General features: G+C 38.0%; 1 protein-coding gene and 1 long non-coding RNA gene across 2 annotated transcripts; one reads left to right on the top strand and one right to left on the bottom strand.

Moving 5' to 3' along the window:
* Window positions 1-4,818: 4,818 nt before the first annotated feature.
* On the top strand, window positions 4,819-6,952 carry LOC110465464. Its single transcript, XR_002464619.1, has 3 exons — window positions 4,819-5,048; window positions 6,053-6,121; window positions 6,875-6,952. It is a non-coding gene; the product is annotated as an uncharacterized LOC110465464 (long non-coding RNA).
* Window positions 6,953-7,972: 1,020 nt separating this feature from the next.
* Window positions 7,973-9,305, bottom strand: LOC110465471 (histone H3.v1-like). Its single transcript, XM_021521306.1, has 2 exons — window positions 9,196-9,305; window positions 7,973-8,714 (listed from the first exon to the last, which is right to left on the bottom strand). The coding sequence occupies exon 2, from the start codon at window positions 8,696-8,698 to the stop codon at window positions 7,973-7,975; it is 726 nt and encodes a 241-aa protein (XP_021376981.1). The 5' UTR covers window positions 8,699-8,714; window positions 9,196-9,305.
* Window positions 9,306-13,473: the final 4,168 nt, after the last annotated feature.

Here is a 13,473-nt window from a genome sequence, read left to right as displayed (position 1 = left end):
TTAGCTGATTAATGACACTTTTATTTATTAACTACTTATATATCATTGGCAGTTTATAATCTTAAAATGATAAAACTAAACTGTTTGAATTCAACAAATTTAATAAGTTATTTCAAAATATTGTTCAGTTGATGTCGCGCTCCACTGAAAATGAACCGTACGTCCCGAGTAGGCGACTAGAAATGACCACGCTGACAACATCTACGACCCGTGTACCCGAGAACACGTGACAGCGTTCTGCTGTTCGTGCCGCACGATACAAATTATTCCCGCTTCTACTGCGAACCGTGGGAAGATTTTATTCTTCCTGTTAATTAGACATATACTGACTGTAATTCGCTTTTTTCTTGGGAGACATTACATTGATATGTATGGTACCTCCTGAGATACCTGCACCACTGAACAGGGAAAAGGGCAGACAACCTTGAAGTTCAGAATTCGCCATTGAGTATGTAGTACAAATTATCATTAAGCAATATTATGCTCGCTAAACACTTCGTATCTAGCAAAGTCTTGCATTAAACCGCCAGCATGTCTTCACGTTTTTGGCGGAGCTGTCGGATGCTCACTACATCCATGGTTTGTCGTCTTCTGCTGCTGGCAATAAAGCGTTACGGAAGGTGAAGGAAATCATCGCCGATAAGTATAGAAATGTTCCGAATTATATAGCGTGCGTTCGATTTGGGCGTTATCGATATTGGCCCAGTTCGTCAATATTGGTATAGTGTATTCCATACTTGCGCGTTTTTTTTATTATATTGATTGAACAGTTTTCTCATATTATTGTCAATATGCAAGTAGTTAATTAATATAAGATACAGGTATACTGCAATAAGACATAGAAGCTGGAAGTGTATAGAACATGTTAAATATTCAGCGGTTTATGAGTCACATTTGTATATTTTTTTGCGGATTTTGTTTACCTGTGTATTGATATAAGACTTCTCTGTGGACACTTAAGTAGTGCTTAATAAAAATAAACATAACATCAATCGCGCTGTTTATTTTCTTCCTCACAAGACAAATTACATGTATGACTACCTATTTGCAACAAACGACAATGTAGCTAGTAGTTTGGAGTAATTGAAAGTATTTTCGGATAGTGGTCGGTGCAGATGAGTAGAGGGGATATTACTGTATTATTTTCTTATTATGTGACGCTGTATAGGTACTATCTTATTCCGATCTCGTTACATATATGTCTGTAAATACTTTTATACCATATCAAGTTACATATCTTTCTAATTTTCGTTATACGACAATTTCATGTCAAGAAATTAGATGCATTTTTATACATTCATTAAGCCTAATTGTAGAAAAGACGGGTTTATGAGGCAAGGGAAGCAATCCATACCACGTGCTACCCGTGTATGTGGGTTGAATCTTCGGACACTAAAACAGACGAGAGATAGAGATCATTCAAGTTTCCTGGTATAGATATAGCAGAACATAGATAATCATATGATTGCATAAAATATAGATTGACAAACAGAATAAACGCAATAAATGTGAAAACACTTCCCAATCATATTCTAGTTCAGAACTTATATATATGTCATTTATCTATCTCTGGGTATAAAACTGATATTGGAACCCATGGTAACCTATAAAACACTGTTACCCAAAGCAACCAATGCCATCTCAGGTAACAACATCCTTTCATACTACAAGTAAAAAGATATGATTATTGTATCACATTGGAGTATTGATTTTTGATTTTTTTTACTTATTGTATAAGAATCTAAACAATATTGACTAGAACCATACAATGTCATCTACTGACAGTTTTTAAAATTACATCCCTGTACAATCTATCTACTGACATTTCCTCAAATTTGTATTTGAAACCACAGAAATATTGATCATGTACACATCGCTTAAGGTTATTGTTTTTATGAGTTAAATCACATATATATTCATGATACACTAGTATAATCTTTTGACTAGATTTACTGCACCAAAACAACTAAGAGCAATTCCATTTCTCATTACATTGACTAGACGTTAAATATTGCTGTCAGATTAACCATACATACTTTTAACATTGCACATATCAACATGTGAAAATCCTGTTTCCGCTTATTGTAACTACCCTTTAGTTTTGTGTGTAATCTTAATTTTAATTGGCATTTAAGGATATGCACTGTTAAAGTCAGAACTTCTGCTCTATATAAGCATTGTAAAACATTTTTTAAAATAAAAAAAAAATGCCTACCTTCCTACTGCGTTTTTTTCCCTGAGGAAACACAAGAAAAATATTTGGCGGTGTTATGTTGAAAGTTAAAATACCAATGTTGCCAGATCACTGAATGAATCGTCGATGTGTTGGCTCTAGGTATGCTAAGGGTAGTTTAAATGAAATGTTGACTTTTGCATTTACATTAAATATTTCTTGCATTTCACTTCAAACATGTGATACTACAAAAAGAGTAAAAATAGCAATAACAGCATCATATCAAATACCATTTAATACTAGATGCAGGCCAGAAAAAAAGGATGGCTAAATTGTATTTTAGAAGTATGACGTGTCTTCAAATGAATGGAGGTACAATAAAAAAAAGTGAAAAGAGTAAAAACTGCCATTTTTTAATATAAAACCATCGTACACTCTACGTACATATTTTCCGATAGGAAGCCCTGGACCCCTATTCGTGAAACCGTTCTCATGATCAAGCATGGGTTCTGTGCTCAAACCAACTTTTTTGTAACTCGATTAGATCATGTCAAACCATCAAAAAGTCAAATGTAAACATTGGAAACAGTATTTGGGTTTTAGTCTCTTCAAACGTTTTCTAAATAATTGACAATTTAAGATTTGTTTATCAATTCATAACCAGTAGAAGAAATAAGGTTTGAGCACAAACTCAGAACTAATGAATAGGGGTCCTGATTACGAGCTTATTGGTCAACAAGAAACACCTTTTATCAGACACTTGTTTGTGATTTAGGTTATCTTCTATGTGCAATACTGCTAGCTGTGCATAGGTTATTTCCCGGGCCAAATTATATGCACCAAGCATGCGTCATATCTCCCCTGGACATATTAATTCCGTTAAACATCCTATGATAGGGTGACATGGCTACTTTAATATTTTATAATTATAACCCAAAAAAGCAGAAGTTATTTATTTCGACACGTTTGTCGAATCGCTTGCTAGTGAGTTGCCAATTTTTGTTACATATCAAGTAACAATAATAATCATAATCATATACAGCATTTGATATAGCGCCATATCTAGCTAACATAAGCCACTCTAAAACCGTTTACAGTACATAAATATACAATTAATAAAGTTAGCATATACATTAATTAATACAATTTTTGAGGAATTCGCATGAGCTGCCTTATCAGGCGCTAATTACTAGTCTTATGCCACCTGGCTAATATCTCACTATGTGTGTATGCCTACGTGCTGGAGATGTTATGTGTTTTGTTTGTAGTGGAACCGTGCTTCCAATGGCATCATTTATAGTGCCACCTCACTTAAATGCTACAGAACAGATATCACAACATCCACCCCAGACCAATGTATACTCCACCTGGGTTATTGGAGGTGTGTGGGCAGGAGAAAAACACTTTATCTGAATATCCACGCTTACGACGACTTCGGTTGGGGGAGGGGGGCTATGCTGAAGAAATAATTAAGTTGTGGATAAGAAATAAGATGCAAAGGTTTTCCGAAACTTAAAATAATTAATGAAAAGTTTTGGAGGCTTAGTTAAGGATCGGGTGAGTATTAAAAAACATGTTGACATCAGCTTTATGCTACATTGTAATAAATAAAAGATTTGATGGAAGTGAACCTGTCCACAGCCTTCGTCTGTCAAGAGGTTGTCGGCTAAAAAATTGACAATTTCGTGTGGATGTGTTATTGATATTGCAATGCCCGATCGTCAGGTACTCAAGACTCTAAGCAGTCTGCCGTCTGGCCGAGTATCTTTCCTGACGATGCATTGTATAATTTATAAACAGATCCGTCTGGTTGTTGGCTTGTGGCAAACTCTTCAAGAATGACTCAACAAAGTAATCAAGTTAAAGTGGAAATTTATTTGTAGACATTTAAGTGACAAGTAAACAATATAAAAGTACAACCCACAGCAGCCTGAGAGGTTACCTGTACAAAGTTGAGATGAGTTGTCTCCCTTTGACTAATTGACAATGTGATTATGAATAAATTAGCAGGTTGTTGAATATGAACAAAATAGTTATATGTCTTTAATGTATGCTTCAGACAGAAGCTACCTCATTTCTGTTGTTACAGATGATCTTACTTAACTATTTAGCTGCACATAGTATTTTTGCTCCTAATATATTTCTCTTAAATTGCTCCTAGTATATTTCTCCTAAATTGCACCTAGTACATTTATCCTAATTTGCTCCTAGTACATTTCTCCTAAATTGCACCTAGTACATTTCTCCTAAATTGCACCTTGTACATTTCTCCTAAATTGCACCTAGTACATTTCTCCTAAATTGCACCTTGTACATTTCTCCTAAATTGCACCTAGCACATTTTCCTAGTACATGTCTCCTTTACTCCTAATAATCTCATAATGACCTCCTAGTACTTTTCTCCTCACCTATCTCCTAATATTACTGTTACATATTCTAATTATCATAGTGATCTCCTAGTATTTCTCTCTTAATACCTTAACACCGGCTCTCTGCTCATTCTCCATCTCTGCTACTCAAAATGTATCAAAGTCAGCTGCCTGCTTTAGCCTGGTTTCTCCGCTTTGCCTGCTTTCGCTTCTGAGGTCAAAATGACACTAAGCCTTCGAATCTCCCGGCTCTTAATTTATAGAAAGTGTTAGCCAATCATATTGCTTGAAATGACTTACACGAGAGATCTCCCGCGTTTAATATACTAAGTGAATAAAGTCCGAGAGATCCGAGTAAATACTATGTGGATGACTACCGAGTGTTACCGAAAAGATAAACAAATATGGCTGCCGTAGAAGACGAACCGCTATGTCGGAGACAAACTTTCTACTCTAATGGACTATAAAAGTTCAGACAGTATGATTAAATGGAATACACATGACAGGTATAATGTTATCTCACCACGCTGAACAATCGTTTTGAGTATAAACGTGTGTTTCCCGTAAAAATACAGATTACACCTGGCGGTGGACTTGTCGTCTGCTCATACACATTGGTTCAATATGCAGTCTTCACCTCGCATTTAAACAGTTATATCGTTAATTTACAGACTCACAACACAATACTACGGTCTTATTTGGATGGAATACTTGTATCATGTTACAATTTGATGAAATACAACAATATGAGATAATTTACAGACGAAATTCCTGTATCAATAACAGTACAGATTTCGGTGTTCATATCGGACTGTGTAAGCTTTCAGCATACGAATCTTGGTAATTACACACTTCAACAACATCTCACATTAAGATTTAAAATAGCATACATATAGAATGACACAATCTCATAAAATATAACAATCTCAAAGTATTCAATGTGAAATTCGTGTACAATAATGGAACAATAATACTGTCACTTTCTAACTACATGTACAAGACATGATCACACAAATTACTTTGATAATAGGCCAACCGGCATAACATTGCCCCCTCCTACAAACATGTTTGGACCCCAAACAACTTCTCTTCTGTCTACAATAAAGGTTGGTATAATGATATATTATTTTTCATCCAAAAATTATCAGTAAGTAACACTGGCAAATTGTATCTATTATCTTTGAAAGAAATTATCCATAAAATATATAATGATTATTTCCAAGAGAATTTTATAATTCATTTATCCTAATTATATAATATCAACTGTAACTGAAGTTTGAGAAGAAAGGGAAAACAAAAATAGTTCCCAACTCTTAAAAGTTAATCTAAAGTTAACATTGTCATAGCAAATGACAATACATTAAACAACAAACATTGAATGCATAATTATGTACATTATTTGATTGAAATTGTAACTTCACACAAGTCTGCAGCTCACTCTGTCTAATAATAATTCAAATTTTGAACAGCACAAGCAAAGATTTTAACTTGTACATATTTTGGTTTTCAGTTCTGAAGAAATTGAAGTAAACTTTACCATGATACCAGGTGCATTTTTTAAACATGTAAACAGAATCAGGTAAATATAATTTTTCTTTTGCTTCTAAATTTGTGTGTATTCTATCTTCAAAGATTATACAAATTGCTTTAACACAGAAATAAAAATACATGTAGTTTATACTTGTAACTTGTAAGGCATAACACAATGGTGTGGCCTGAATTAACACAAAGTGCTTATCTTTTGACTCCAAACAATATAACTTATTTTCTTTTTACATTAAATTGATTTAATTTCTTTCTGTCAAATCAATATGTCAATTTTCACACTGCAAAACTTTAGAGTTTAAGCTCTATTAAGTTAATTCCTGATGTTTCTGCTTTAACATTCTAGAAATATAAAAGCTAAGACAAGCTTATCAAATACAGAATTTTCTGCTGTTTGCAGTATTAATTTCTAAAAAAGCATTCATAGCATATTCATAATTGTAACCATACCATACTATTGCGATTAGCACTGATGTAAACATATATACATTACATACTGGTAGTTATCATATTAACATATCCAGTCAGGCAACATTGACAGTGATTATTCCACACATTGACTCTACTTGACAATTGATTTCAGTTATCATTAAGTCTAAAACATGCTTTGATAATTAACTTTGTTAATATTTATGTCAATGACTGAAACAAATCAGCTTTGGTAGCATAATCACTGTATATATCTAAGGCCTACTCAATAAGTACATAATACAAATACAAATTATCAATTTCCTTGAACTTTGTTCAATTAAAAATATTAAACTGTCACTTTTTTTTGTCTTTTCAGAACTTTTCATCGCATAAATGTGATATTGTCCACACAAGCGTCGCTCACGGAATCCATGTAGAATCCTCTTCATCATCAGCAGGAATATAAGATGGGATAATACTGAATATTTCCACTTTGGCATAGTACATAGGTACACTGGTACAAGTAAAGGAACACTGCAGCTTTATACAACAACAAACATGGGAACACAGGAACATGTTGCTAGCACACTGCAACATAGGAACACTGCTACACAGGAACCCATTACTGGAACAACACTGACATGGAACACTGCTACACTGGAACATGTTATTAAAAACACTGCAACATAGGCACACTTTACTGGAACACAGGAACCTGCTACATGGGAACACATTACTGGAACACTGCTTCACAGGAACATGTTATTAAAAACACTGCTACACAGGAACACTGACATGGAAACACAGGAACCTGCTACATGGGAACACATTACTGGAACACTGCTTCACAGGAACATGTTATTAAAAGCACTGCTACATAGGAACACTGACATGGAAACACAGGAACCTGCTACATGGGAACACATTACTGGAACACTGCTACACTGGTACACTGCTACACTGGAACAGGACTACACAGGAACATGACTACACAGGAACACTGCTGCACTCTTCAAGTAGTACCAAATAACTTCTTTTTATGTCCACCCCCCCTTAATATGTTTCCAAAGTTATTCCAAGGCATATAAAGCTAGCAAGCGGGTGTGAATTATCCTCACCAGTCCTTCCAAATTATAAAATTCTGCTTCCAGTAGCATTTCATTAAGGTACCTGATGTCCTTTGGCAATAGGCGTGGATTTAATATGCAGTTATTCCGATAATTTAAAATAAATCTAAAATGATGAGAATCTCTGTCAAGAAAATACTTTCCACCCTTGTCAGGTCTGACTGGCGAATCCTTTGATACCATACGTGCAAGCTTTGACTGGGGGTCCTTCAGCAAAGTTGATCTGGTAGTACGGAAATCACTCCCACCAATATTCAACACAAGTTGTGTTTCCTGAGCCTCCTGTAGCTTCAACAAATCATCAGTGCCGACAGAAAGCGATGTTGGTACCATGCTCAGCTTCTCCTTTAGGTCAGATGGGGGGTCACATCAGGAAGAGCTTTGATTACTGATGTCCTAGCCGCTCCTAGAGAGAGAACTACAGTCTTCTTAGAGGGAGGTGTAGAGGGTGGCGTCTTTTTGGGTGTCACAGGAGGCGTTACAGGGGGCAGGATTGTCTCGCTAAACACTGTACGGATTGGTGACGGTGACCTGTTATCCGATGACTCAGAAGATGATGATGATGATGTGTACGAAATAACTGCCCTTGACATGACCTTCCTTGCAGTCTTCTTTGGAGACGGTGATCTAGAACGCGACGGAGAAGCTGCACCCAAGGAAACTTTTGGCGAGGGGGGTAAGGATGTAAATGACCTTGCTGGAGACACATCAGTGACAACCTCTGGCTTTGCCCTCTTGTGAGGGGGTGACTCTCTCCTGGAGGGACGTCGCTTCCTCTGACCCTTAGCTGGCGTCGACTTCCACAGACTTGGCAGAGCCGTCCTCCGCCAGTTGTCAAGCTGATTACGGGCAGCACTACCTCTGCTGCCATCCGGACCCATACACAAAAACACTGTGCCCTTGCACACTTCACCCTTGGGGTCATTGTGCGTCCCATTGGCCTGGCGGGGGAAAAGTTTCGAACACTGCTGGCACTCCCAGCGGAAACCTGAGTGCTTCTCCTCCAGATGGCGCACCACTCCATATCTGCTGCTGAACTTAATGTCCCCGCACAGCAAGCACTGATATTCCATCTGAAGTGAAGGAAAATGTAAGCATGAGTGTCTACTCTCTGCTCCGTATTCAATTTTTATTCGACATAGCAAGTGTAATGTCCGACTCTAATTAACAGCTAATGTGCACTGGAACAATATCCACGATATATTTCATGATTCCTTTCAAGCTCAGCACTTACGACTCCTATATTTCTTTAATCTATCATGATGAACAAGTATCAGCTTTGCCCGAGTCCCAGGTTTAATTCGATAAAAGATATCGCCCACTCTGTCTAAGATAGAAAAGGACCCACCCAGGATCGTTGAAATTTTGGTTTGTTGCCTGGTTGCTTTGGTTTGAAGTACCAAACCAGCTCTCCTATCTCAAAGTGGTTCTGTACTATGCGATGATCATATTTCTTTTTCATGACATCACTGGCCAGTGTAAGCTTCTTTCTTGCCAAATCATGGATGTCCAGCAATGTTTGCTCCAGGTTATATACATATTTAGTTTCTGATGTACTCTTGTGTTTTCCAGGTCTTCCTAACATGATGTCTATGGGGAGTTTGACTCCACGACCAAACATCATCTTAGAGGGAGAAACTCCAGTGGATGCATGAACTGACGACCTGTACGCCAACATCAACAGAGGTACATATTCATCCCAATCCCTCTGATGACTTGAAACAAAAGATGAGATCAGTGTGGCAATGATTCTGTTCGCTCTCTCCACCATTCCGTCTGACTGTGGTCTCATAGCTTTAGTTCGAGTTTTCTCCATCCCTAAAAGTTTACAAGTCCCTTGAAACAACTTTGACTCAAAGTTTGAACCCTGGTCAGTATGGATTAGTAATGGAACCCCAAATACTGCTATAAAACGTTCCACTAGCTTGCTAGCTACTGTTTCTGCTTCCTGATTCCGAATCGGATAGGCCTCAACCCATTTTGAAAAGTAGTCGCCTACAACCATGAGGTACATGTTTCCTCTCCTTGACCTTGGTAAAGGACCCATTATGTCAACAGCAATACGTTCCATAGGTACACCAACATTGTACTGCTTCATAGGTGCTCGAGGCCGTTTTGTTGGCATTTTCCTTGAAGCACATATATCGCAGGTTGAACACCAGTTTTCTACGTACTTGGACATATGTGGCCAAAAGAATCACCAAGATGTCCTCCAGTGCGACTGTCATGCAACTGTTCTAGGACTAATTTCCTTAGTGATGCAGGTATGACTGTAAGTAAACGACAATCCTTTCCATCATCACTTACTCTTCTGTTGTACAATATTCCATCGTGTAACTCAAACAGACTCCAACGGTACCAGTAGTACTTAACTACTTCTCCATATTTTGATACATCAGCCCATACAGGCTTGGTACCTGACAATTTCCAATGAATAACCAAATCCAAAACTTCTTCTGCCCTTTGTAGCTTCTTTACTTTCTCTTGGTCTAAGTCTTCTATCTCCAAGTCTTCAGTTGCTAAATTTTGTCCTGCAAGCTATTCAATCTTGTTCTCTTTACTTTCAGAATGAACACTCAATGCTGCCTGGACCTGTCTCATCTTCACCTTTGGAGCACCACTGTGATCCTTGTCGCTCAGTGTGTCGGAGGAAACTTTTTCAGAATGAGGCTGAACTAATGACACTGACTTGACCTGTCTCATCTTAACCTTTGGAGCACCACATTGAACTTTGTCACACCATGTGTCTGCAGAAACCTCCTGTTCCACCCACTCTAATTGAACTGGCATCGACTTAACTTCTGGTTGCACCTTACCACCTAACAAAGCAGGGGAACTTTTGCGGGAAACTGAGGAAACAAGACCTCTAATACCATCTTCAACTGCTACATCATCACTACAAGTGTCGGCTTGCACTGCCTCAACACTATTGGCAACACTGGGAAATTTTCCTGAGTTCTTGCCAAACAATAACTCTGTAAGTATAATCCTCATTAGGGATTGCAGTAATTTAATATCCTTGCCCTCATCGTCCTTTATTAATAACTCTTTGTCAATTTCTATGACCCCACAATAATACATTTCCTCATTTTCCTTACTATCTTTAGTTGAAATATTTGTGCTAACTGCGAGTGTCTGTATATCAGTTTCAACTGTTCCGCAAGTCTTGCCCCCTCCCTGTTCCATGCTCTCGCATTTTTGTTTCTGCTCTCCTACAATAGGTACATTCACTTCCCTCACATGGTCTTCGGGACAGTGCATCTGCATTAGAGTGGATGCGTCCTGCATTGTGTTCAATAGAAAAGTCATAAGCAGCCAAAGTTTCCAGCCACCTAGCCATTTGCCCTTCAGGTATTTTGAAGTTAAGCAGCCACCTCAGTTCCCCATGATCACTCCTCACAAGAAATTTTCTCCCATATAAATAATGGTGAAAATGTTTAATGGCACTGACAACAGCTAACAGTTCTCTCCTAGTTACACAATAATGCCTCTCTGCTTTTGAGAAACATTTGCTAAAATAGCAAATCACCTTTTCTACCCCATCTTGTAATTGTGAGAGTACTGCTCCCATGCCTGTGGCACTAGCATCAGTGTCAAGGACAAATAAACCCTCTTGTTGAGGATATGAAAGAATTGGAGATTTTGTCATGCTCTCCTTTACAGTCTCAAAAGCTCCTTGGCATTCAGGAGTCCATTGGAATATACGATCTTTCTCTGTCAACCGGTGTAGGGGTTTGGCTATGTTAGCAAACTGGTGTACAGATTTCCTATAGTAGGAGCAAAGTCCTAAAAAACTCCTCACCTCCTTCACATTTTTGTTACAACTGACTTGACCTTTTCTGGGTCAGTAGCTACTCCAGATTTGTTTACAATATGCCCCAAAAAGGTAACCTGTTCTTGTAACAAATTACATTTCTTTGGACTCAGTCTTAAGTCTGCCTTCCCAAGTCTCTGGAGAACTTCACCAAGGTTTACCAGATGCTCTTCATATGTCTTGGAAAATATTATTATATCGTCTAGATACACTAGACACAGTTTCCAAGTTAACCCAAGCAACACCCTTTCAATAAGCCTCTCAAATGTACTTGGACTATTACATAGACCAAAGGCCATGACTGTATACTGCCACAAGTCACTGCCAATAGAGAAGGCGGTCTTTTCCCTATCCTCCTTAGCAAGACCTACTTGCCAAAAACCGGACTTCAGATCAAGTGTACTAAACCACTCTGCTCCAGAAAGTGCATCTAGCGTGTCATCAATACGTGGAAGTGGCTTGGAATCTTTGCGTGTAAGTTGGTTCAGTTTTCTAAAATCACAACAAAATCTGATCCCCTCAGCTTTAGGAACCATTATAATTGGTGAACACCATGGACTTTCAGATGGCTCTATGATGCCCTTGTCTGCCATTTCCTTGATTTCATTTTCTGCCTGCAATCGCTTAGCTAATGGAATCCTGTAGGGATGTAGTTTCACCGGTCTCGCATCTCCTGTGTCTATTCTATGCTCCACTAAATTTGTTCGCCCAATATCTCCAGAGCTCTTTGAGAAAACATTTTGGTACTGGATCAGTATTTCCTTCAAGCTGTCTTTCTGTTTAAAAGACAAATTCTTAGAACTTCTTTCATACAGATCTTTCAGGTGTTCAGGTATATCTCTCTCATCTTTCAAGCTTCCATCAGTCTGTCTATTCTCTCTCTCTTCAGGAAGATTTACAGGTTCATAAGTAGCTGTTACTGTATCCTTAAATATAGTATATGGCTCAGTACCTACATTAGCTATCCTAAGAGGTACAAGGCCATTCTTAGGATCTACTATTGCTCTGCCAACCAAACAACCACTCTTTGCTACAAACTGAGTTACAGGTTCTATTATACCTGTCCCCTTGGCTACTCCATCTATTGGCACCCCAGCAACAATCATCTCAGTTCTGGGTGGTATTACCACATTTTCCAACATTGTAATCCTACAGCAGCTTGGTGTAATACTTCTTAAATTCATGCAACAAGGCACTTTTTCACCCTTCAGTAGTAAACAGTCCTTACTAAACAGTATATCACACTCTGCTACAGACAAAAAGTCCACCCCTAAAATTCCATCACCCTGTATATCAGCTAGGTATACTTCATGTTGAAAAGTATGCAATCCTATAGAAATATTCACCTTTGCCTTCCCATGAAATGGAACTTTTTCTCCTGTTACAGTCAGCATTGTTTGTTTTACTGGTTCCACCTCAGGTTGCAAAAATTCTGGCCAACTCTCTACAATACTGCTTTTAAGTGTATTTACATTTGAACCTGTATCTACCAACATTGTTATTGGGATACCCTGTACTTTAGCTGCCACAAAATACCCTTCATCGTTAGCAGTGTACACCATAAATCTATGTTCTAGTTGTGTTTGGGGCCTGGGTTTATCTGTTGCCGAGTTGTGGCCTCTGAACTCGGCCCAACTCCGTTTCCCTGGTCGTGTTGTCTGTGGTTATCTCCCCTGTTCTGCCAGTTATATTGATTTCTAAGAGTTATTTCCATATCCAGAGTTATTGCCCCTTGGGTGTGATGGCCCTCGGTACTGGTTACTCTGTTGTCCTTGATAAGGATTTCTGTTTTGTTGTCCCTGGTTTCTGTAACTGTTTTTCCTTTCTCTTGTCTCCTCTTTTTCTTTCCAATCACTTAGTTCCTTAACTTTCTGTTCTAATTTTCTCACTGTTTCTGTCTTCTCATCTTGGACTTCAACATTTTTGTTGTCCTTGTCAAGACCTATTTTCCGAACTTGTCTGCCCCTCTGCTTGTCTGCCAATCGATGTGTTTCAAAGCGAACAGCCAAATTTTCAGCTTCATCAATATCTTTA

The sequence above is a fragment of the Mizuhopecten yessoensis genome, unplaced genomic scaffold, assembly GCF_002113885.1.
Source record: "Mizuhopecten yessoensis strain PY_sf001 unplaced genomic scaffold, ASM211388v2 scaffold11081, whole genome shotgun sequence".
Classification (NCBI taxonomy): domain Eukaryota; kingdom Metazoa; phylum Mollusca; class Bivalvia; order Pectinida; family Pectinidae; genus Mizuhopecten; species Mizuhopecten yessoensis.
Note: the sequence above shows the minus strand (reverse complement) of the source record. Positions and strands in the feature narration are given on the sequence as shown.

What these genes read in the sequence shown, in the direction of transcription:
- LOC110465471 (XM_021521306.1), bottom strand. Translation starts at nt 8,698, where the DNA reads ATGGAATATCAGTGCTTGCTGTGCGGGGACATTAAGTTCAGCAGCAGA.